We start from the raw sequence: 24,713 nt of genomic DNA on the forward strand, positions 1-24,713 counted from the left end.
TAACCCCAATTTAGCTCTGTGGATAAAACATTGATGGAGACATACCTTCTTTCCAGAGTTAATCTTCTAGTGTAGCAACATATTTTTTAAAACCACACAAAATAAGATATATAAAATATTGTGTAGGTTGATAAATGCTATGGGAAAAAAAACGTAAGGGAGGTGATAGGCTATGTTAAAAGTGGAGACTCTAGTTTTACAAAAGGTATGATCAGAGAAAGATTCCCTACAGGAAAAAGGAATCAACTAAAAATCAAGAGTTCACTAATTTATTTTATTCAATAAATATTATGGACCAGTCAGGAGTCAAACATAAATTCAAAATAATTTAACCAACTTTTGGTTGCTTTTGTTTTAATTTCTCTTCCTGGTTATGCTAAGCTTCCATTTTCTAGCATCCCCAAACAAAATAATGATCATACTATCATTAGCTGTGCCTAGTTGTTCTCCTCTTTCCCTATTTGAAAGTCAGTGACTTCCCACAGGCAACTAGTAGGAGGAGTTGCTTTCCCTGTTTTACAATGAGAGAAAGGCCTTAGAAATGTGACTGTCACAGTTATGAAATGAGTGAACTGCAAAATCAGTACTCAATAAAGAAACTATGACTCACTAGCCAAGCTTGCCTTACCATGCACACAGCTGCCTCTCTGACTATGGGAACTAAGAAACCTGCCAGAATGAACCTACAGAATGAGCAAGCAGGGAGGCTGTATACTGGAAAGCTATGCTGCTAACATATGCAGAGTCAGACCTTGCTAACTATGGAAACACTAAGAAACAGATAATTATTAAGTGTTTACAGAGTAGTAGCCCACAGTCATTTTCTAATTTTTGCTTTAAAAAATGAGGGGAGATAAATAGACACAGTTGGCAACTTGTGTCCAGCCTTATACCAGACATACAAATGCACAGTGAGCTGATTTTTTATATCTGAGCACCTAGAAACGTTCTTGGGTATCATTTTTCATAGTAATCCTTTATGCCTTGTATCCATTGAAGAATATATATTTCATAAGCACTTATTTTCTGATGCAAGTTTAATACTTTTCTTTAAATCTATTTCCATTTTATTCTTCCTATAGAACATTAATATGTACTTACTTTGAAAACATTATTAATTATTTTGTCCTATTTTTTAAAGCAACAATAAATTGCAACCCTATAGGAAGAACAACAATATCAACCAGCCAGACACTCCAGAGATCTAAACTACCAACCAGAGTACACTCGGAATGACCCATGCCTCCAGCCGCTTATGTAGCAGAGGATGGCCTTGTCAGGCATCATCTATCTAAACTATTCACACAGCTCTGTGTGAATCAAAGTTTCTGGTCACAACCAAATAAACTGAACAAGGGAGTCACTCAGTTGATGTGTACTTTCCACATTTGGTTTATTTCTATGTGTGTTTATGATGGGTCTTTAAATAGGGCTTGTCCTTAGCATTCATTCTTATAAGTTGGTTATGGTTGTAGGAATGCAATGATGATAAACAGTCTGAGCTCTCAGCTAATATCTTTAGGAAGGTGTCAGGATAGCTTCGACAGCACAATGAAAGGAGAGAGATGGAGAGCAAGATCAGCTATAATTACTACTGTGAAGTCAGCAAAAGGTAATGGTATTTCTACATATGTCTAGGAGACTGTCTAGGGGTAGTGTGCATATACCCAGGGCTGTTAATTTATACTCTGTCCCTGAGTTCAGACAGAGAATATTCCCATCCTCAGTAAAGTCTTCTTCTAGTAACTTGAGAACTTGGAGATAACCAATTGAACTCTATTTAGCCATCTTTCAGCAACCAGTATTTGAGTGAGTTTACCATGTTTTTCTTAATTCCAATGCAGACACAGCTCAAATATCCTTTGAGTTAATGCATTTTAGGAGTATAATTTCTAATCAAACTCTGGGCCAACATTTTAACTTCTGAAAATTTAAAATGATAGCATTACCTCATTTTTTTTTCTTGAAACCAATTAAGTGCATAGATTCTGTACAATCAAATAGCTCAATGCCTTTTAGGTGAAGTTTCATTTACCACTTTAGCCATTGGAAATCTCACTCTTTGTACAGCAGGAAACAAGTGTAAACCTTGCGTATATTAATCAGGAGAGATTGATACCAGTGCCCAAATATTGAAGGAAACACTGCTCCTTTTGATAAGACATGGAAGGAGGTGAACAGAAGCATGACAATTTGTTACTAACTCAGGTATTTAACTATGAACCAGGCCCTCCAGAAATCTACTCTAATTTGAGCCACAAAGCAAACAGAACACAGAATGGAAGCTGCTTGATCAAGAGCGCTCCTGGGTCATTCTCAGGTAAGCCCCAGTGATTCCCTAAAGGTTGGACAATCACTAACAACCTCAATTTAGTACTGGACATTATTTCTATAGTAACCCCCTCTACAGAGCTCTTGAATTGACTGTGTAAAGATGACTTTCTACAACATCAGTTTTAGTACACTTCAGGTTAGTCCCTGACTACTGACCCCTCCGGAGTTGTCACATTTAGGTTTAAGGTCACAAAGGGTCACTGCAGAGAAGCGAAGAATTTGTTTATGGGTTGTAATAACTTTGGGCTAGCATAGAGAAGAAGTAGGTGTGGCACATGACTCACTGGGGCTTCCTTGCCTGCAAACAGGTACCCAGCAAGTTAAGAGTTCTTAATACTCCAGAGGATGCTATCACCCCTCCCCCTCAAGAAATAAACAATTCCCTTTTTGCTACTGCTGCAAAGAACCAGACTATCTTAAAATCAGTCAAAGTAACCTATGAAAACTAGAGGGTTGGACTTTCTTCAGACCTGAGTGAGGTGATATCCTATTGCTTACAGCTGAGAGGCAGGTCAGTCAGGTTCTTGGCTGCTCTATTACACAAGCAAGATACTGCCAGCCAGCCAGCAGGCCGGCCAGCCCCACCCAATTTTGTTTCTCTAGCATCTGCCTGTGTCCTGCTCAATGCCACACTGTCAGACTTAAGCCACCTGCTTTTCCGTGTGCTGAGGTCTTACTGTAGCCAGGTCAACAGCGCTATTTTCTTCACCATCTGTAAATACCTGTTAGTTCTGAAGGTAAGTGTGTGTTCCTTTGGATCCTCTCTCTCTCTCTCTCTCTCTCTCTCTCTCTCTCTCTCTCTCTCTCTCTCTCCCTCTCTCCTTTATCAAAGAGAATCACAGTGGCTTCAACTTTTGACAGAACAGTCAGGCAAGTAGCTACAGAGACTCTAGTATAAACAGGCCATTGTTTCCTTAGTTAATTACCTTCTATATTTGCATTGCTAAATGAATAAACTTTAAGAAGCACTGCCAAAGTTGCTAACTGAATAAAGAGGCAGAAAAGTCATTTTAAGTGTTTACAGTGTCCTCAGTCAAGTCTTAATAAAGCCATTAAAGCGTTAATTGGAACTGGTGACAGGAACATAAGCCAAATAGCTCTAAATTATGCATTTCGGCTTAAAGTTTCTTTTTAAGTATAATATCATTTTGAGGGGAAGTTATATTTATATGCAATGAATTACAAGCTTTTATACATCTTTTTCAATGGTGTTCTTAACCAAAAAGTTAAAAACTGTACATTTTCATTATTTTATCTAGCATGCTTAGTACAAATGACTGGAATTCCCAGAAATTTCAGAAGGCTAAGTCCCTCACAGAAGGCCTCCTGTGGAATGAGGATTTAAATAGGGTTTGCAGAAGCCATTTTCAGCTTGCTTCCCTGACCTACTTTCTTTTAGATTCATAGAGGCTGTTTCTAAAGACAGTGAAATGTGATAGACATCTAAACCTCATGCCTGGGCATTTGGATTCAGAACATATCTTTTGAACACACATTCTTTCTAAGCTTTGTAGTCATCCACCTACTTTTTCTCAGTTGTGAAATTCATGACTCGAGTCCCAAAATAGCAAGCAGGATGTCATTCTCTCTCTCTCTCTCTCTCTCTCTCTCTCTCTCTCTCTCTTTCTCTCTCTTTTCTAATGTTTATCTGAATCTCTTAATAGAATGATAGAAAAACCTTAGGAAATTTCTTACAAGGAAAAATATCATTCTACCTTTCTTTACCAAATATATATATATATATATATATATATATATATATATATATGTGTGTGTGTGTGTGTGTTTAGTACAAATAGAATTTCTGACTTCTCATGATTCTAAACCTTTGTATAATGAGAGAGTTCTAGACATAATTTTCTTAAGTTCCCATTAATGTTGCTCCAGAGATGATACTCAATGCTGACCAAAATTGCCAAGGCTACTCAGAATAACACTCAAGTACTCAAGGTCTGCCTGAAATATTAGCCACATGGATGACTGTGGTTTTAACGACAAAAGTAAACAAATAAATAAACCCATCTACGTTGGTAAGGTAAGGTCTGTGACAAGAAACAATCAAAAGCACTTGGGTGAAGTGGGTCTATACCTCTTAGGGATGCGTCACAAGAACATTATATGATATCTTCCATATACCTAAGCTGATGCTGTTACTTTAAACTCTGTTTTGGACTGAGTTAAGAATTAATATTATACTTTTTCCTGCATGAGTTTACAGCCAGATATAGTCAGCATGCCTCCTTATTCTTAAAGCTTGGATAAGCAGAATAACTCAACCACAAAGGGAGGTTCAGCAGAGTGATGACATTGTACAATGAAGAATAATCAAAATGAAGCACAGGCAGCAGGTTTGCCTCCACGGACATACATGTGTCTCCTCTCCCAGGGTTTCCAAGCTTTCTGTGGAGATCTATCCTTCAAAGTTAAGAGTAAAGAAAAGGTGAAGGCACTATTCATCTTCCCTATGGAAAAATTATTCAAAAACTGAAATATACTCTTTGAAATTATATTTTAATTGTTGTTAAATTAAGAAAAAAACCCTGTAAAATAGCATCAATTTCTAGATGTTTAGAATATGCACTTAACTGGACAGTGGTGGCACATGCCTTTAATCCCAGCATTTAGGAGGCAGAGGCAGGTGGATTTCTGAGTTCGAGGCCAGCCTGGTCTACAGAGTGAGTTCCAGGACAGCCAGAGCTATGCAGAGAAACACTGTCTCAAAAAACCAAACCAAAACCAAACCAAAACACACACACACACACACACACACACACACACACACACACACACACACACACACAAAGGAAGGAAGGAAGGAAGAAAGAAAGAAAAGTTAGAATATGCACTTAAGGTATCACAGCTTCCCTCAGAATTTTGTCTTTCTGTTCCACATCTCATCATCTGAACCTTAGTTTTTCTGGCTTGTGATGATTACAGATCTGTTTTTGTTAAACTTCCTAATCTTCCTTGGATGTTAAGCCTTTAGTATTACTCCTACCCAGGTGCAAGAAGAGTCAAAAACACAGGAGAAAATATCCTGATAATTTCTTTCTTTAAATATTTCATCTTTCTCTCAATTTATCACTTTTTCCCCATTATATAAGCCATCTTGGTAGATGGTAGATGAACTTGGGCAAACTCAAGCATGCTGAAATTCATGACCCATCACAATTAACTACAACTTAATGTATTACATAGACAGACAACGTTGTTTAAATGCTTGGATCCTGGATGGAAAGAGGCCCAAAGGATAGTGAAAGGAGAAAGATGGAAATATGATCCACTGTCTTCTGAAAGATCCCGTTATGCTCGTTACTTGCTCTTACTCCTCGAAGTGTACGTTCTTGAGTTCAGTGGGGTCTAACTTAGCCCGAGTCACACAGTCCTTGCTTTTGCAAAATTCCAGAGCTAGAGTTTTTGAAAACCTGATGGCTTACGTTTTGGGCTTCTTTTATTCCCGTAAGATGAGGCATACCTAACTAAGATATGTTACATGGTAACCCTAAAAGCCAGGGAGGAGAAGCCAATGCCACGCAATGTTATAGGCCTAAATCAGACTTTGCAATGCTGTAGCCACAGCTGTATTAACTTTTGAGTTAACTGTACTTTGTATTCAGACATAATATCTGCTCCTGTCTTCCTACATTTTACATCTTTTTTTCAGGTGATAAATTATAGGCTTTGGCTTATTTGAGGTATTGATACCGTAGGTTTTCAGGTTACACTCAAAAGTGAGGTGAAGGAAAGAGAGATGCCCTCGGTGGTTCAATGTTACAGGCAGGGTGAACCTGACACAATAAAGCTCACTGTGTTGGCTGGTGATATGAGGCTTCTCTTTACGGGAGGGGGTGAGAGCTCCAGGCTGCATTCCTCATGTAACACTGAAAGAAAATTAGAATAGCCAAGGGCCTTTTTCATTCTGATGACCAAAATTTTAGGACCCAAATAGAGAGAATGTAAACCAACTGACATAATAAAGATAGAAAGCATGACCAAGTGTCATGCCTTGTAAAGCACAGGCAGCAGGTGAAAGAAAGACAACTCTGTGTTCTGTGATCTGTACCGATTTCACTGGAGAAAAATATCTCCAAAGTACACGTGTAATTACACCAAGCTAACCTGCATTGTAAATGTACCTACCACATAAGGCCCTGAACATAATATTGAACTATAGACTCCCCCCAAATCTCTGATGTTTTCTCTATGTAGATCATGCAAGAGAAGACATACACAGTTGTTGGAGTTTCTTGGGTTAAAATAAAATATTCACCATGTTTGAGAAGCACATAAGTTATGTGCTTTTACATTACTGGGTTTGTAGTGTTTCCAGTATGGCCTAAGCCCTTCAATTTAGAAGCTGTTTAAAAGTAAAATGGTGGTGGGAAGGGGTCTACAAAGACAGAAACCTTCTTTGTAGTTGCTTTACCAAGTACAGTTGTACTTGCATATTCACGGGCTATATGTCCATGCATATAACCAAAAGCAAATCGAAACAGTGCAGAAGAAAGGCCTGTACTGAACATGTTTTTGTATCCTTGTTTCTTAAATGATCTAAAATTCCCACCTATTACATTGTCTTATGTATTCTGAATATTTTAAACACATTTGAAGTATGTAGGAGCAGGGGACTAGGTACTTAAGTACTTAAGTCAGTACTTAAGCCTCACTACAGAAAAGACTTTGTCAGGTGCAGATTTTCCCATTCTTGGGAGACTTTGAATTTAGTTTCCTCCAGTTATTATGAGGCAACTCCACACATTAACTTTAACTCAAGTATGTCAAGCTTTATTTTATCTCTACACTTGACACCTTGATGGTATTCTTTATTTTTCTCCTTATTTATTTGTATTTATGATTACAACTCTTGTTCTGTTTGATTGCTTTTAATGATTTGATGTAAAACTTAAGAAGTCTCTAATATAGCAAATATGTAATTTATAATACAATTTTTTGATTATGTTAACAACTTTATGACTTAAACCACTTGTATTAATGATTAGTGAACAAAAATAAAATATAAGGATGAAGAATTACCACAAATGAAAACATTTCTATAATTCCGGTCTGGAAACAGAGTATGACAAGCACATGAGAACCCTTTAAATGAACAGTACTCTCTTTCCATGCCTATCTGTCTGCAGTCTCTTGTCTTCTAACAGAGTTGTGCCTAGTTTGAACTTAATGTACATGGGGTTACACAATATGCCTCAATTTTTAGGCTCTGCATTATGTTGATGATAATCATCTATATTGTACATTAAATCTTAAGATTTAATTTTCACTATTTTTTGTTCAGGGTTTTTGTTCAGGCCAGGGTTTTTGTTCAATCTGTTACTGTTGGATTTCTGCCAGAAACTCATAACTAATGTGCCTGTGAATATTTCTACATGCCTACCTGCCTTATTTATCCATTCTTTTTTATTAGATATTTTCTTTATTTACATTTAAAATTTTATCCCATTTCCTGGTTTCCCCTCCAAAAACCCCCTATCCCATACCCCCTTGCCCTGCTCACCAACCCACCCACTTTAGCTTCCTTGTCCTGGCATTCCCCTACACTGGGGCATTGAGGCTTCTCAGGACCAAGGGCCTCTCCTCCCATTGATGTCCAACAAGGCCATCCTCTGCTACATATGCAGTCGGAGTCATGGGTCCCTCCATGTATACTCTTTGGTTGGTGGTCCATATACTAATGTGGATGCCAACAAGTACTTGCTGACATGAGCCAGATATAGCTGTCTCCTAAGAGGCTCTGCCAGTGCCTGACAAATACAGAGGTGGTTGCTCTCAGCCAACCATTGGACTGAGCACAAGGTCTCCAATGGAGGAGCTATAGAAAGACTGAGGGAGCTGAAGGAGCTTGCTGCACCATGGAAGGAACAACAATATAAACCAACCAGTACCTCCAGAGCTCCTACTTTCCTTTTATTTTAAGACTTTACTTAAACGATTAGAACAGTGATGGAAAATATTATATCACACTTAAACCTTTGGAATGCAAGTCAGTTGACTGATTCCTAAAAGCTTTTGATGAAGACAGTATATCACAATATGATGCAGATATGCTAACTTGTGACAAGTCATTGAGTGGAAGGTTGGTGTGGGTAAAACAACCAAATTATAATCCAAGGGGTATGGAGGCTCTCTAAACCCTAAATTAAAAAAAATCAGCAGTGTTGACAGAATTTGTGAAAATTCAGAGATATCCTTGAAAAACTACAGGCAAGTGGCTGAAGAGAGAGCCCAATGTCTAAAAGCTCTGGTTGCTTTTCGAGAGAATCAGGGCTCATTTCCTAACACCCATTGGCAGCTCACAACTGTCCATAACTCTAAATCCAGAGGAATTGGTTCCCTCTTCTGACATTCATGGGCGCCAGACACACATGTGGAATACATGCATGCACTCAAGCAAATCCTCCAGTGCACAAAATAAAAATAAATCTTAAAAAATACAGAAAATACAGAACCTTAAAATTTAGCAACTAAACTTGCTCCCTTTTCCTGTGTCAAGTTGGAATCTTTTAATAAGAAGTAAGACCCAATTTGAGGAGCATCGAATTATTTCTCATTTTATTGTTTGAAGAGATTGAAATGGTGTCTCATGCATCCTGCTGTATACAATTTTTAAAAATATGAATAGAAGGTTTCTATTCTTCCTTTGTTCATTCAGTTACTAGATAAAAGACACATGACCTTTATGTCTATAGTAAGCATTAATGCACTGGACTGAGCAGATATCTACTCTCTATGCTATTATTTCTACTTCCCTATCAATAACCCTGAATTACAGTTTGCTACATTCTATGTGGGTTGCTACTAATGTCTATTGGTCAGCCCTCATGGCATGTTTTCATAACTCAACTATCCCATGACATCTTCTCCTCCCTCTACTTTCTTCTCCCTCTTGTGGTGGTCCTCCTCAAAGCCCAAGTCCACCTATCTCTATTGTGCCCAGCTATAGACTGTGGTCATCTTTATTCAACCAATAGATTTAGATTAAGGAGCAAGGTCACATAGCATTCTTTTGTGTACATCCTGATTATCTTGTTCCTGAAGGCAATCAGGCCTTGGGGGCTCAGTATTTAGCATTGCAATACATAGCAAAAAACCAAACCTCAACAATCACCCAGGCTGGCCTCAGACTATGTAGTAAGAATTACCTTGAACTTCTAATGCTGTTACTTCCTCCACACTCCTTCCTAGTGCTGGGAGTACAGACATGTACTAGCTTGCTTGATTTATGCAATGCTGAGATGGAATGCAGATGTTTTGCATGCTGAGCAAGCACTCTAACAGCTAAGCAATAGTCTCAGCTCAAGGGTTAACCCTGCTTTGTTGTTTAGCTTCTTCTGTTCATTCATTTCTATTTTTAGTCACTCTGAGCCTCAGTTTCTTCATGTAGATGAAAAACATAGCATCAGCTGTTCCTATCTCAAGATATCACTGCATCAAGCACAATGATAGTGTAGACTTTGTAATCCCTGACACTAGAGCAATGGTTCTCAATCATCCTAAAGCTGAGACCTTTAATATAGTTCTTTGTGCTGTGATGGCCCTCCAACCATAAAATCATTGCTACTTCATAACTATAATTTTGCTACTGTTGTGAATTGTAATGTAAATATCTGAGTTTTCCAATTGTCTTAGGCCACTCCTGGAAAGGGTCATTTGGTCCTTAAAGTGGTCATGACCAACACTGCATTGCAGAGATAGTGTGTCTATTTTTTTTGAAAGGGAGGAAATATTTTAATTGTATTATAATCAAAAATAAAGGAAGAATGCATCATTTCCAAAGCAGAGATTCATATTCTTTGGTCAAATTTCAAAATGAAACAGTATGTAATAGTCCAGTCATTTTTTTTCAAGAATGATCTTTAACATTAAAATGTATGTTGCTATGAACTTCCACTGTTGCTGTTCTATATGGCCTTCTGAAAGTATATGTACACCTTTATACTGAAAACTTTGATAATACACAGCAAGCAGAGAGCCAATTATGTAAATGCATTCCAAAGGTTAGCATGATACAATGCTTTTTAATTTGACAAATATTAAAATCAACTTGTTCTTAATGTAATAGATGACTGTGATAACAGTTAAAGAACACCAAATGTTTTCGTAATTCCCTGTCAAATTAAAATGCTGTTGTGAGTGACCCGCTTTTCTCAGTACACAAGTTGTTAAGGCTCAAAATGTGCAGTAACTCCTTGGTTTCAAAAAAGTATTTGATGGAAATGCTTCAGAGATGAAAGTCATACTGAGCAACCTACCCCTTCAGTCGAAAGCACATAATGGCCATTTGTTGTAAAAGCACTTTTCCCAAAAGCTTCTCTCAGCTTATTTTTCTTGAATGAATTACAGATATATTGTTACAAATCTGTGATTTTTCTCCTGGAGTCTTCCTAAAAAATTGTCAGTAAGGCTTGTATTCTGCACACTCCTCCTTCTCCTTACCCATCTTACTCACAAGATTCACTCATATCATTAACCCTCATATACAGATAGTGTGACTATTAACTGATACCAAATGGAGGTTGGTGTGCATTAAGTGCTGACTTTAGGTCAGTTAGTGGTCTGAATATTTCTTCAAGTAGTAGTTGATTTAGTTTAAAGTAATCCTGTAAAACAGTTTGGTTCCCTTGATAATAATATACTAACAACTTATAATGATGATGATGCCATAGATTATTTGTGACAGAAACCAGAATTTTAATAAATATCTGTTCTAATGTTTTCCTTATCACCCACTATGAGTTAGGGAACTCACACACCTAAGCAAAATGATGTACTTGGGTTAATTACGTCACTATGATGATTTTATTACAGAACTATGCCATAATTAACCCACATAAAATTTTTTATACATACCCTCAACCATATTCTTTATTTATTTCAGCTGCTATTTCAGCTTCAATGAATTAAAAGGAAGTAAACATGAATAAAATGTAGTCAAGGGAGGTTTGGCCTAAGATGATTGGAAAACACAGATATTTACATTATGATTCAAAATAGTAGAAAAATTATAGCCGGGCAGTGGTGGCTCATGCCTTTAATCCCAGCATTTGGGAAGCAGAGGCAGGCAGATTTCTGAGTTTGAGGCCAGCCTGCTCTACAGAGTGAGTTCCAGGACAGCCGGGGCTACACAGAGAAACCCTGTCTCAAACACAAACAACAACAACTAAAACAATGACAACAACAACAAAAGAAAAATTACAGTTTTCAAGTAGCAGCAAAAATAATTTTATGGTTGGAGGGTCATCACAGCATCAGGAACTATGTTATATGTCTCATATTAGGAAGTTTGAGACCACTGTTCTAATGTCTTAGGGATTACAAAGTTTGTACTATCACTGTACTTGATATATCAGAATTTAAAGTCATATTTCAGGAAATAACATGCTCTCTGAAAATTTGAAGAAACCGGACAGCTCTGCATATCTTATTTTTTTTTTTTATTTAATTTTATTTTTTACACTCTATATTCCATTCCCCGCTACCCCATCCACCCTCAGTCTGCTCCACATCCCACATCTCCTTCCCACTCCACCCCATCTCCACATGGATGCCCTACCCCCCTACCCCTACCTGACCTCTAAACTCCCTGGGGCCTCCAGTCTCTTGAGGGTTAGGTGCATTATTTCTGAATGAACATAAACCCAGAAGTCCTCTACTGTATGTGTGTTGGGGGTCTCATATCAGCTGTTGTATGCTGTCTGTTTGGTGGTCCAGTGTTTGAAACATCCCAGGGGTCCAGATTAATTGAGACTGCTGGTCCTCCTACGGATCCCCCTTCTCATCTTCTTTCAGCCTTCCCTAATTCAACAACAGAGGTCAGCTGATTCTGTCTATTGGTTGGGTGCAAATATCTGCATCTGACTCTTACATTTACAATACTTAAAATTATTTTATAGCCTATGCATATATGTCTATATTAATAAATATATTTTCAAGTTGTTCCAAGCTTGGTGACCTTTAAAATTCAGTATCTAACTTGACAAGGCTGTTTCCTGGCATTTTCCTAGAAGGAAAAATTATATAGAAAATCGAACTTCATGGCACTGGTTTAAATCCACAATCTACCCAAACCCAACTTATTAGAACAAGAAAAATATTATCACTTCCACATTATGTCTAGATCCCCCCCCTTAGCAATAAAGATCCATAGAAAATGCAGAATGCTCTTATAATTCAAATGACTGTTACTTTCTTTCAGATTCCTCATACTAAAACCAATATCAACGAAGGACACTATGTTGACCTTAGCCAAAATTGCATTGATTTCAAGTCTGTTCATTTCATTACCATTTGCGAGGCCTCAGAAACAAAATCCACGAAGAAATGTAACTCAGCACACTATAGAAGATGTGAAAATAATGAGAAACAACTCCATTCATTTGGAAAGAAGCATAAATGTAACTTCAGAGAATGGAAGTGATATCTCCAATCTCATGGTGACAACTCCTTCTCCTTTGAATTTATCTACAACCTTCAGAACAACAAATTCCACCAGAACCTGGCTAATGACTAGCTCATCTGAGAGTTCCAGACCCTCCTCCACATATTCTGTTCCTCCCTTGGTTCAGGGCTTTGTTTCCAAGTTGCCTTTGAACTCATCCACAGCAGACGCAAATCCTTTACAGGTCTCCGAACATTCCAATTCTACAAATTCCCCATCACCAGAAAACTTTACTTGGTCTTTGGACAATGACACAATGAACAGTCCTGAAGATATTTCCACTACAGTAAGACCCTTCCCTCCACCTCCAAAGACCACACCTGTGACCCCTTTCACAGCTGAACCTACTGAATGGCTCCCCACAAACAATGACAACTTTGCTGGTTTTACCCCGTATCAAGAAAAAACAACTTTACAACCTACACTAAAATTCACCAATAATTCAAAACTTTTCCCAAATACATCAGACACCCCAAAAGGTATATATACAAGGATTTAAGTTTCTGGTTATTTAAGGCTAGAGAGGAATCTCTAGAGAAGTCATATAAATTAAATCCAAAGAGTGGCATTCTGGGGAAAGGCAGGCAACTGTAATTGTATGAGTCATTCTTATTGTGAGGAGTAAACAATAAAAACTTTGGAGTGGTTTTAGGACTTAATTGAACACATGCTAGTTCCTAGCAGGTGGGAATATGAGGAGACAGTGGGATGTATGGTTGCGATGGTAAGTAAAACCCTGCCTGAGACATTGGGTGACAATTTCCACTGACTCTCTAAAGACAATCTGGACTTTTGGTGCTTCCAGGAATATTATGCAAATAAGCTTTAAAATATATGCATGTGAACTTCGAAAGACTGAACAAAATGAGTGCTTTTATAGATAACATGATTCCACATGCAGTTATTCAAGGACAATAACAGAAGAGCAACACTCCTAGAGTTACTTAGACAAGCTTACACCAAGGAAAACATCCTTAACTTTTAGTTTAATATCTAATTTAACACATATTTTTGACAAAACATTATTATATAAACATATACATTATTTGTTTAGAAATTATGCCAAATTTAAAGATGTAAAATAGGAAATATATCAAAGGTTATATAATGCAGTCATTAAGCTTAATTTCCTTCAGGTCTAGCTGTATGCTTGTATGCCTAAAGTGATTTATTTTTTTAATAAAAACCCCACTTTTTAATTAACCCAGTGCCTTTGCATAAATTTTTAGTGGTTAAATCAACTATACTGTATAATTGTATATGTAAGCTGGCATTTGTAAGTTGTTGTCAGCATTTGGAAATGTTTTAACACCTGAAATCTAAGATTTTTTTAAATTACTGATGACAACATGAGTATACACATGTTCTTATTTTGACTTTAATTTTAATATATCCCATAATTCATGTATGCTCTTTTAGTTCATTAGAAACAATATTTAAAACTGTATTTGTTGTCTATATAAACTAAATAAATATATATTGTGAATACAGAGCACTGAAGCACTGAACCATACCATAGTTCTTTTATCAGACTTGTTAACTTTGCTTCTTTCTATATTAACAGCTTTTTGTTGTTGTTGTTTTGTATTCCAAATGAGTTAATTTCATTAGGAGTGACTTTAGGGAGCCTAAGAAAAACTTTATATGCCTAATTAGTGAAATTTTCAAGATATTTAAAACTACAATTGGTATCAAGAGGGCAGAGGGTTGTAGTACTTTAATGATTACTTAATTTTCAAGTTAATTATCCCACAAAAGGGCATAACACAGTACATTTTTGTAGTTTCTTGAGAACTGAGCTCTGAGGTATAAGTAGACAGTACAAACATCTTGCATTTGTCCTTTGCTTATTTGGTTTTCTCTGTTTGTAAATGTGTTACACCAAGGATGATTGCATTTCCTTCTGGTGCCTTCTTGGCATTTTGTTGTTGGATTACTTATTACTCAGTACTGTTTTGTGTTTGTGTCTGTGTGCCCATGTATTGAATTATTATACAAAGTTAAAGTTCATTCCAACTTTAAGTTTCCCCATAGACTCGGGGTTTATAAAAATTTTGTAAATAAATTATTAATTACTGAAATTAGATCTTCTTTAAAATATAGCAGTTTAGTATCTTTGGAGGTAATCAGTAATAATCAATTATAAATTAAGTTCTTTCAAATAAAGTGAATGTTTATGTGCAATTTTATAATGAATTATTTGAGCACTATATCACAAATACTGAACATATAATAATGTACACATACAGAGATACACTGTTGATATCTAATTTAAAACATTCAAATCTTTTGTATAATGTCTCTTTGCATATGAATTTTTGTTTTTTTGAATAATTGTTTTTTTATTTCTTAGTTGTATCTTTTGCTTTTTTCTTCTAGAGAATAAGAACACAGGAATAGTATTTGGAGCCATTTTAGGAGCCATCCTGGGTGCTTCACTGCTTAGCCTTGTTGGCTACTTATTGTGTGGACAACGGAAAACAGATTCATTTTCCCATCGGCGCCTTTATGATGACAGAAACGAACCAGGTATAAACTTCTTTCAGACCATCACCAACATGCAATAGATTCAGTATGTGACACTCTGCTACATAGGAAGGAGTCGGAGTACCAAATGACAGAAACAGACAAAATTTATTTAGAGCCATTGCCACTTCAAGAAAAGAATTGCACTATTTATCTATGACATTTAAAAACCTTTGGAATTTTTGCTCATTGTATCAAAACTGGATTTAAATAGTATTTCTAGAATCCAGACATATGTGTAGAAAATTTGAAGTTAGTAATATGAAATTCACTCTGAAATTCACTGTGGCTCTGAAATTTGCAGGTAAATGGAACTAGGGGGAAAAAATCATCCTGAGATGATTTTTATTCCAGACCCAGAAAAACAAATATGATCAGCTATCAGAGAATCACCCTCTTGTAGTAGTTAGGGAAGACTATAGACTCACAGCCAGGCATTATGCAGAAAGTGAAAGACATTGGAACACTCAACCCTAAGTAGGATCAAGTTCCTCCTCTCAAAGCTTGAGAACCTTATGGAAGAGGAGGGAAAAGATAGTAAGCCCGAGGGCATAGAGGACACCAAGAAATCAAGGCCCTATATATCAACATGACCAGTGGTCATATGGACCTCTAGGGTCTGCAAATGTCCCCTGTGTATATTTAATGGCTTCCAGTTTAGTGTTTAATGAGACTCATGAGTGTCAAACAAGTAGGTTCCTGATTATCATTGTGCCTCATCTTGGGCATCTTTCCTTCTCTTCGTTTTGTCCAGTTCCAATTTGTTAGTTTTTGTTTTACATTTTATTTTGTCATTGTTTGAAACAAACTAACCAGACAAACAAACCCAGGAAATAACAAGAAATGTGTCTCTGAATCACAGGATCTGGAAGTTTCACAATGTGCACAGATTAAAGACCTCTGGAATGAAGTTTATTTCAGAACTTTGGCACTCTTAAAATGTGTATTTATTTATTTATTTATTTATTTATTTATTTATTTATTTATAATTTTCGAGACAGGGTTTCTCTGTGTAGCCCTGGCTGTCCTGGAACTCACTTTGTAGACCAGGCTGGCTTCTAACTCAGAAATCTGCCTGCTTCTGTCTCCCAAGTGCTGGGATTAAAGGCCTGTGCCACCACCGCCCAGCTTAAAATGTGTTTTTAAAGCCAAGCTGTGACGAAAGGATGGACCATCTAGAGACTGCCATATCCGGGGATCCATCCCATAATCAGCTTCCAAATGCTGACACCATTGCATACACTAGCAAGATTTTGCTGAAAGGACCCAGATAGAGCTGTCTCTTGTGAGGCTATGCCGGGGCCTAGCAAACACAGAAGTGGATGCTCACAGTCAGCTATTGAATGGATCACAGGGCCCCCAATGGAGGAGCTAGAGAAAGTACCCAAGGAGCTAAAGGGATCTGCAACCCTATAGGTGGAACAACAATATGAACTAACCAGTACCCCGGAGCTCGTGTCTCTAGATGCATATGTAGCAGAAGATGGCCTAGTCGGCCATCAGTGGAAAGAGATGCCCACTGGTCATGCAAACTTTATATGCCTCAGTACAGGGGAACGCCAGGGCCAAAAAGTGGGAGTGGATGGGTAGGGGAGTGGGGGAGGAGGGTATGGGGGACTTTTGGGATAGCATTGGAAATGTAAATGAGGAAAATACCTAATAAAACATATTTTAAAAAAAGCCAACCAGGGCTTTAGAGATAGGTTAATGGACATACTTGCTGTCTTAACATAACAACCAGAGTTCAGATCCCTAGAACCTGTGAAAAATTCTGGTAAGTGAGCCCATAATTTCAACACTTGTAAGGTGGAGAAGGGGGTTCTGCAAACAAGGAGACTGGTGAGGTTTTTAACTGAGAGACCATGTTTCAATATGTAAGGCAAAGAATCTTTGAGGAATATGTCTGACATAAGCTTCTGTGTCTCCACATGTGTAGATGTACACATACAAGTATGTATAAACACACCACACACATACACACAAACACACACACACACTATTATATATATATATAAATATATATATATATATATATATATATATACATATATATATATGAGAGATTAAAAGGGCAACAATATCTGTAAATAGAAACTGATATGCACAAAGCAAAGAGTTTGAGATATATATTATTCAAATGTAAGATAAATGAAATAACTTCAGATGCTTATCTCTTATGCTCTATGAGGAGAAGGCCAGCTTTCTTGCACATACAAGGCTTTCTGACATTATAACAAATAGGTACCTGCCTCTATTGAGTCTACTGGTAAAGTCCTATTGAGTTTGGTTGATACATTACACATATTCAAAATCAGATCTAATTACTGTAAATGTAGGAGAATTCTGTTTATGGGTTTCTACTAATCCATATTTCTAAGGTTACCTGTTTCAAAGTGAAAGAGGATTTTTTTAAATTTCAATATATATATATATACATATATATAAATATAAATATGTATACACATATATGTAAATATACTTATATACACATGTGTATGTATACACACATGTATATATGTATATTAATAAGTTTTCACTAAGTACATAATATAAACAATTCTGCTGTCACTTTTTGCAATCTAAGTACTTGTGATTGATGCTTAGATGAGCAGTTCAATCATGAGACCTTTGTGATCTCTTCTGTATAGCTTTGAGGTACCTTTTCAAAGACCCAGAGTTCCAGGGAGGCTATTTTGTAAGTAGATGGCTTAAGGAATAGTCAGGCAACATAATACTTACAGGAGTAATTAAACCACTAATTTAATTGTAATTGTTCCTTGGTTGCAACACTTTAAGACAACTAAAGCATACCTAAGTTTTCTCTGAAAATAAGCACATTGAGAAAGTGTCTCCATTTGCTAAAAATGAAACACCTCCCTCCACCAGTCATCTATCAGACTATATTGAGTAATTACTCCATCTATCAGGTGGAGGCATGCTTTCATACATCGTTTTACTTCCTTCTAAACATTCACAGGGTTGACTCTCAATGTATTAGGATAAGCAGTAAATACTGGTGATTTACTAACTGTCCTCACTTAAAAATATTTTTGTGCCAGAAGATTAAAACCAAAATATGAAAAAGACAATTAATGTTTATATTTTCAAGTATTGGGTATTGGTATGCTTTGTTGAGATATCTTCCTTAATTTCTTAATTTTGTGTCCAATTTAGAATTTGAGAACTACCTCTTTTCTCCTATTCATAGAAATAAATGTGTAATGTAAAAAATATCTACTCATCTAAAATTTTGAAATAATGTTTGAAGAAGAAGAAGTACCTGCTCATCACCTAGAACCGTTCCTAAAGTCTGATAATGTAATCAGGTGTCAGAGCATCCATTATTTAGACCATTGCCGTAAAACAAGTCTGTTGATTTTGCTATTTCTTTCAGTTCTGCGATTAGACAATGCACCAGAACCTTATGATGTCAATTTTGGAAATTCTAGTTACTACAACCCAGCTGTGAGTGATTCATCCATGCCAGAAGGGGGAGAAAGCCTGCAAGATGGCATTCCTATGGATGCTATACCTCCACTTCGCCCCTCAATATAAAATTAGGAGAAAGATGGCTGCAGAGGGCACAAGTTCATCTCCATTTTGACCTTTCAACAAATTCATCATTCAAGAGGTTCTGCAAGATCACTGCTGTGCTGCTTGCACAGGGAATGCTGCACAAACAGGAAATGTGCAGGAAAAGCAGGGTGCATCTGTCATCGAAAAGCTTTCTTTTCTTGCAGTCTTCAGCTGGGCTGAAGCATGTGTTATACAACCATAATTTTTATTTTGGTTTATTTTCCAAGGAAACCTTTGTGGGATAAGGTAAAATTAATGCAACATTACCATGGCAGCGCTGACTGATAACAATAACCGTTCTTCACACAAAATCTGGGAACCAAAACTAGATTTTCTTTAAATAGTTTGTTTTTAAACAAGAAACAGGAGTTAACTCTTTATTCTTCTTGTCTGTAATTCAGGACCACAGAATAAAACAAGCATTTTCTTGGGGGCATAGTTTGGGTGATAATTTTTTTTCTGGGTTGTTTCAAAGTCAGAAATACTATATGGCAGAATGTTTGGTTCTGAGAAATTAAGGCAATAAGAACGAAAAGCTTGTCTCCTAATACATTCACTCTTCTGCAACAGTACATGTGGTTAGTCCCTTTGGCTGGCATGTTGACAATAGGGGCATTCAACAGGACTGAGGGAGAAAACTGACTCTAGCCAGGAAAGTGATATCTTCCCTGAAAGTCCTCAAAGTTTTAAGAACTTCAGCTTGCATGAGTACACATCAGGTTTCAGTTAATTGGGCACCTTAGAATCTCAATTGGAAACATGAGGAAAAGGGTGAGGGATATACTTGTACATAGTACAAATTTTACTTGTTAGCTAGAAATAGAATTTGTAGTATATTATAGACGTCTGTTCAGTCACATGTGAAATATCTGTCTTTCTAGAGGCATGGAGCACAGGGAAAACAGCAACGAGAGTTAGCATGCAAACACATCATCATTTGGACACGTAACGATAGAAGAGACTTAATTCTGGTTTTAGTTTGTTTTCGATCAACTCCTGCCTTTGACAGTCTGAGCCTCAAAGACTAGAGGATCAAATAAAGTTAAATTCCCAAGGAGTGAATGATGAACAAAGAAAGTAGTATCTTAGATATCTTATAGTCTTTATTGTTGAGTCAATACACGGTATGAGTGGCACTTGCATGTGCGTGTGCATGTGTGTGTGTGTGTGTGTGTGTGTGTAACACAGAAAACATTTTAGAAAGTCAGAATTGTAAAATGAATAATGAAAGAAAATACTCACCCCATATTGCCATAAAAATAGCGAAGAAAACTGTCCCTCCATTATCAAACAAATATGTTACCTTAATAGAAAAAAATAGAAATATTAATTATACTAGTGGTTGTACTAAAATAGAAGTTATTGTTAGCATTAGGTACTGTGGTTTCTCCCTAGGTCCTATCACCGTATTGTATAGTCTTTTAATCTATTGACCTGGTACCTTCACTGGTTTTCCAGTAGTTTATGTAATTTCCTCACAGGAGAGATGAGGAAACAACAGATTTTTCTTTTTCTCACCTCCCTCTGATTTCTTTGTACCTCACTTTCATTTTGGCCTTTAAGTTGTTCTAGATTCCCAAAGAAGCCATTTTGCACTACAGTCAAACATACTAACACCCTGAAATGTAAGAAGTTAGTGTGTAACTTAAAACAACAAGTTTTGCTTCATTTTGTTTCCTGTTAGTGAAAGTTCCCAGAACAGGAAAGTTATAAAATAGAGAACTCTGATAGTGAGCAAGTGTCTTCGATTGAAAGTTGTCATATCAATATTCCGATCTTTTATTTCTTGCAAAATGTGCCATGGGTCCAGTAGTGATTTATTTCATGTAATGAGTTTCATCTTAAGTTGTTTTAAGATGTTTCATAAATCATTAAGCATATTTTAATCAGCTGTTACCTTATATAAAGTTTGATAAAGCATGTAAAGTCAATATTATAGAATATAATTTTTAGAATTGCAAGGATTGATAGATTTTAATAAAATTAAGATTTAATAAAATCTGATTTATTGATGCTTCTTTCTACTTGCACAACACCTTGCCCCCAAACTACTGAAAGTCAACACTTGGCACATACATAAATGTTATAGAAATAACACCCATCCTCTGAACATCCATGAGGGATAGGTTGCAAGGACTTCAGTGACCGCCTAGACCTGCACACTCTGCCAAGCTTGTTTACTAAAGCTTAACATAGATGTCTGTCACAATAAGGAATTAAAAACAGTAGCCAACGATAAGATTGGGGGAATAAAACAACATATGGAAAATCAATCATGTGTGGATGTGAACTTCCTTCCTTCCCCTACTTGCATAGATGATGGAAGAAGGTGTGTCTGCATGTTCAGATGATAGAGTGAAGTGACAGAAGGAAGCTTTGTGAGGTTGCATTAGCTAAGGTGCAAGAGTTATAGACCACAAGCACTCTGGTGCTGGGAATATAGATTTGTTGCCTGAGTGCTTCTGCATAGATGGCAGGTGGGTATCACATGCCAGTCATGATACGATGAAAAGGAGTCTAAAACCTATGAATAATTTATTACTGGATTCTTGTCATTTAATATTTTCAAGATGCAGTTTACTAGAGGTAAATAAAAATCACAGAAAATGAAGCTGCTGATAAGGAAGGGTAATGTCTAGAGAAACTGAGAGTTGTTATTTCCCAATGAGGGTAAGGCAAATTATCGGTTAAAAGACATTCTTATGAGAGATGTTGGAGTAGAATTGTGTCCCCCTTGCTCAATCTATAGTCAACAAGGTTATTAATGGGAATCACTCTAGTGTATATTTCTACTTTAGCCTATTTAAAACCTCATGCTTAGTTCAGAGGAAGAGAGTTAATCTAGAATGCACATGCAAGCCTTTGTTCTGATCCCCAGCATAGGGCAGAAAACAAACAAGAAAGATAAACCTTAATGATAATAAACACAAAATATCTTTTATGATTCTAAAATTTTTATTTTGGTTAAGGCTGGAGATTTCTAAAAATATTAGATGTTGCTTTTCAGAATAATCATTATGGACAGCAGAGACAAGGATCATAGAAAAATTCCCCCACAGAGCTCACAAAAATTACATCCAGCAGGGGAGTCCAGTCTCTTTGTTTCCAGGGACATCCAGCAGAGAGACCTGAGCTGTCTCAGTTGAACAGCTGTCTGTTTCCCTTTTAAACAGACTTGGTACAGGAACAGCCTCTCAGAGTGCTACAGAGGCTTTACCTATGAGGAATTAAAGGTCACCAAGAAAGGAGGTTTCCCCCTGCTTCAGAGGCATCCATTCTTTGAGAAAACTGGAAGTAAAATGCTATAGTTAACAAAAAATGCTTTGTGGACGGTTTTGGTAAAGGTTTCTGTAGTGTTTGGTTTTAAAGTGGTTTTCATTATCTATTAAAAAGTTCTCTTATAAACCTTTTAGGCATGTTTGAGTTCAAATTTGAATATTTACAGTTTAGAAACATGTGAATATGTATAATATTAATATATGCATATTTTAATTGTATGTCTTAGACATGTATCTAGAGATAAAACTAAAATATGGACCAGAGAGTACTTCAAAACATGCAGTAAGCAGGAGTGTAAGAATGTGAAAATAATTTTGTTATATTTACAGCTTATTAAGATATGAAAGGGATCAAGATATTGGAGATCACAGAGATAAATAATTAGCCTGGGATTACAGCTGATTCTAGTTACCTTATGATACTGGCAGAAAAGAGGTTCAGTTAAAATGCAGAATACTGGGTAATTGAACACATTGTGGAGTGTTCAATATTAGGTTTGGGGTAATTGGCGGGAAAAACATGAACATTTATGTGACTAACTACTAGTAAAGACCATTTATTACATCAAAGAATACATCAGATTAAATTTTAAACATTCAAGGAGCATATCAGACTTTTCTAAAAAGCAGTAGAGGCTTGCTCTTCTTGGGAATGCACCTTTGTGATCACTTTTTCATTAGAAAATAGCTTGCCTTTATGAATAAAAAGATGTATGAACACTCATTTTATTTTACATTGTTGGTGTGCAGAGGGTAATGTAAGAAGGGGAGGCTTTACTGACTGAACAACACAAATTCTCCATGGCGATTGCTGTCTGATTTAGCTTTGAAAGCTGAGCATGGTTAGCCATAGATGAATGGGGGTATTGCTTAAGGACATCCACTTCCTATGAGATAGGAAACTTAAGTCTGTGTCTCCTCTGCTATAGCTATTTGATCTCCTCTTATGCTGCTTGGTAGGTTAGGAACTGCATGGTTCCCAGATACTAACACACTCACAAATCCCGACTACAGTAAATGAGCAGGGATCTTCTGAGCTAATCCAATTATATAGGCGGGGCTATCCCTGAAGGCATGCTCATATGGGAACTGTGATTTATGCTGGGATGCAATTCTTTCTCACTACTTAATCATTAACTCTTGGGTAAGAGAGATAATGCTTAATGGTCTATATTCAATGTTCTTGGATGCAACATACATGAAATACCAAACACATACAAAGGAACATGGTTTAGTGCTTGCCTACACAATCATGTTAAAATGTGCTACTCAGAATCAGTTGTATTAGCTAAACAAGGTAGATTTCCACGTCTTATCCTTGATTAACTAATTGTAAATCATCAAATGTTGGGCTCTGATCCTCTTCAATTTATCACAGACTTTCTTGAAATTTCTTAAAAAATAAAAAGCCTACTGTCCTATTTTTGGTGCACTTTTATAGTAATTGTATAGTTTGAGTCAGATATAACTATTGAAGAAATGTTTTCTAAAGAGGTAAAAGTTTAATAATCCTAGGGGAACATGATGAATGAGCTTAGCTTAAAGGATTGAGGTGCTCTGACAATTGCTCCAAGTATTGAGTGCCTCTATTTAATTATTTTACTTTTGAGAACAATTCTAGCATCATAAGAATTGATAGTATAGTGTTTTGTCTTTAAATCAATGCACAAATGTCGCTGAATTATATAATTAAATATGCTAATTTCTATAGTTTTACCACAATCTCAAGAATTGATGGATTCCATGAAGAACCATAGTGACATGGCATAATTGTCTTGTGTCTAGTGATATAAATCTAGACTGCTTAACATAAAAAATATAGTTTCATTTTTGTCTATCAATTATAGAATAATCACAACATTATAGGTGTAAAACAAGTAGCTTAAATTAATGTTAACTAGAAAATGCAGGACCTTAAATATTTCATACAGATGGGACTTATTTCTTGTGTTATTGTGAAAGACAATATTTTATTTTGTTTGTTGACTCTTATACATTCTTTCTAAATTTTCAAGTGAATTCTGAAATGTCTCTGAGTATTTTCTATATTCATATTGAATATTGGCAAAATCTTTGTAGATTTCAACTTTCTTGAATAGATTCTCTACTTTTTAATTCTATCACATATGGATATTTTTGTCTTTAATGTTAGTTTTGCCATTATTAGATTAGTTCAAGAAGTTTTAGAAGTAATTGAAGTGACATACATCTAGACCTTTAATATCTCTAAGGCTATCATACTTTAGAACTTCATGTCATTTCAATACCTTCATAACAAACATGAGTTGTATATGCATATATCCATCCATTTATCAACCTATCTGCCTTTAGTGTAACTAATCTATATCATCAATATGTGCTACACTGGACTTATTCAAAAAGTGATGTGAAATAAAGCTGCAAATCATGATATCATCTATCTCAGTCTATCATCTTTGGCAGGCTTTCTTAAACTCAATCTCAAAAGTAATCATACAGTGTTTTATAAAGTAATCATACAGTGCTTTATAGTGTTTTATAAAATAATCATGTTGTGTTTTTCA

The 24,713-nt window shown here is 36.3% G+C and overlaps 2 protein-coding genes across 10 annotated transcripts in view; one reads left to right on the forward strand and one right to left on the reverse strand.

Annotated features, from left to right (window-relative positions):
* Ano3 (anoctamin 3) overlaps positions 1-24,713 on the reverse strand; it is a 295,191-nt gene that overhangs the window by 63,436 nt on the left and 207,042 nt on the right. For all 8 annotated transcript variants that reach the window (NM_001128103.2, NM_001355244.1, XM_030250348.1 and 5 more), the window contains one exon: positions 20,135-20,195. In NM_001128103.2, the coding sequence (NP_001121575.1) occupies positions 20,135-20,195 (61 nt within the window). The remainder of the gene's footprint in view (positions 1-20,134; positions 20,196-24,713) is intronic.
* Muc15 (mucin 15) lies at positions 2,858-20,901 on the forward strand. 2 transcript variants are annotated; one of them, NM_172979.3, is made up of 4 exons: positions 2,858-3,071; positions 12,548-13,269; positions 15,170-15,319; positions 18,711-20,901. In NM_172979.3, the coding sequence occupies exons 2-4, from the start codon at positions 12,585-12,587 to the stop codon at positions 18,869-18,871; spliced, it is 996 nt and encodes a 331-aa protein (NP_766567.1). In that variant the 5' UTR covers positions 2,858-3,071; positions 12,548-12,584; the 3' UTR covers positions 18,872-20,901. The 2 variants fall into 2 exon arrangements, with proteins under 2 accessions (NP_766567.1, NP_001277715.1); NM_001290786.1 differs by having other exon boundaries at positions 18,766-20,901.

The sequence above is a fragment of the Mus musculus genome, chromosome 2 (genome assembly GCF_000001635.26).
Source record: "Mus musculus strain C57BL/6J chromosome 2, GRCm38.p6 C57BL/6J".
Classification (NCBI taxonomy): domain Eukaryota; kingdom Metazoa; phylum Chordata; class Mammalia; order Rodentia; family Muridae; genus Mus; species Mus musculus.

Coding starts and splice junctions, on each gene's coding strand:
- Muc15 (NM_172979.3), top strand. CDS start 12,585: ATGTTGACCTTAGCCAAAATTGCATTGATTTCAAGTCTGTTCATTTCA. Junction 13,270..15,169: donor TACATCAGACACCCCAAAAG/GTATATATACAA, acceptor TTTTTCTTCTAG/AGAATAAGAACACAGGAATA. Junction 15,320..18,710: donor TGATGACAGAAACGAACCAG/GTATAAACTTCT, acceptor TATTTCTTTCAG/TTCTGCGATTAGACAATGCA.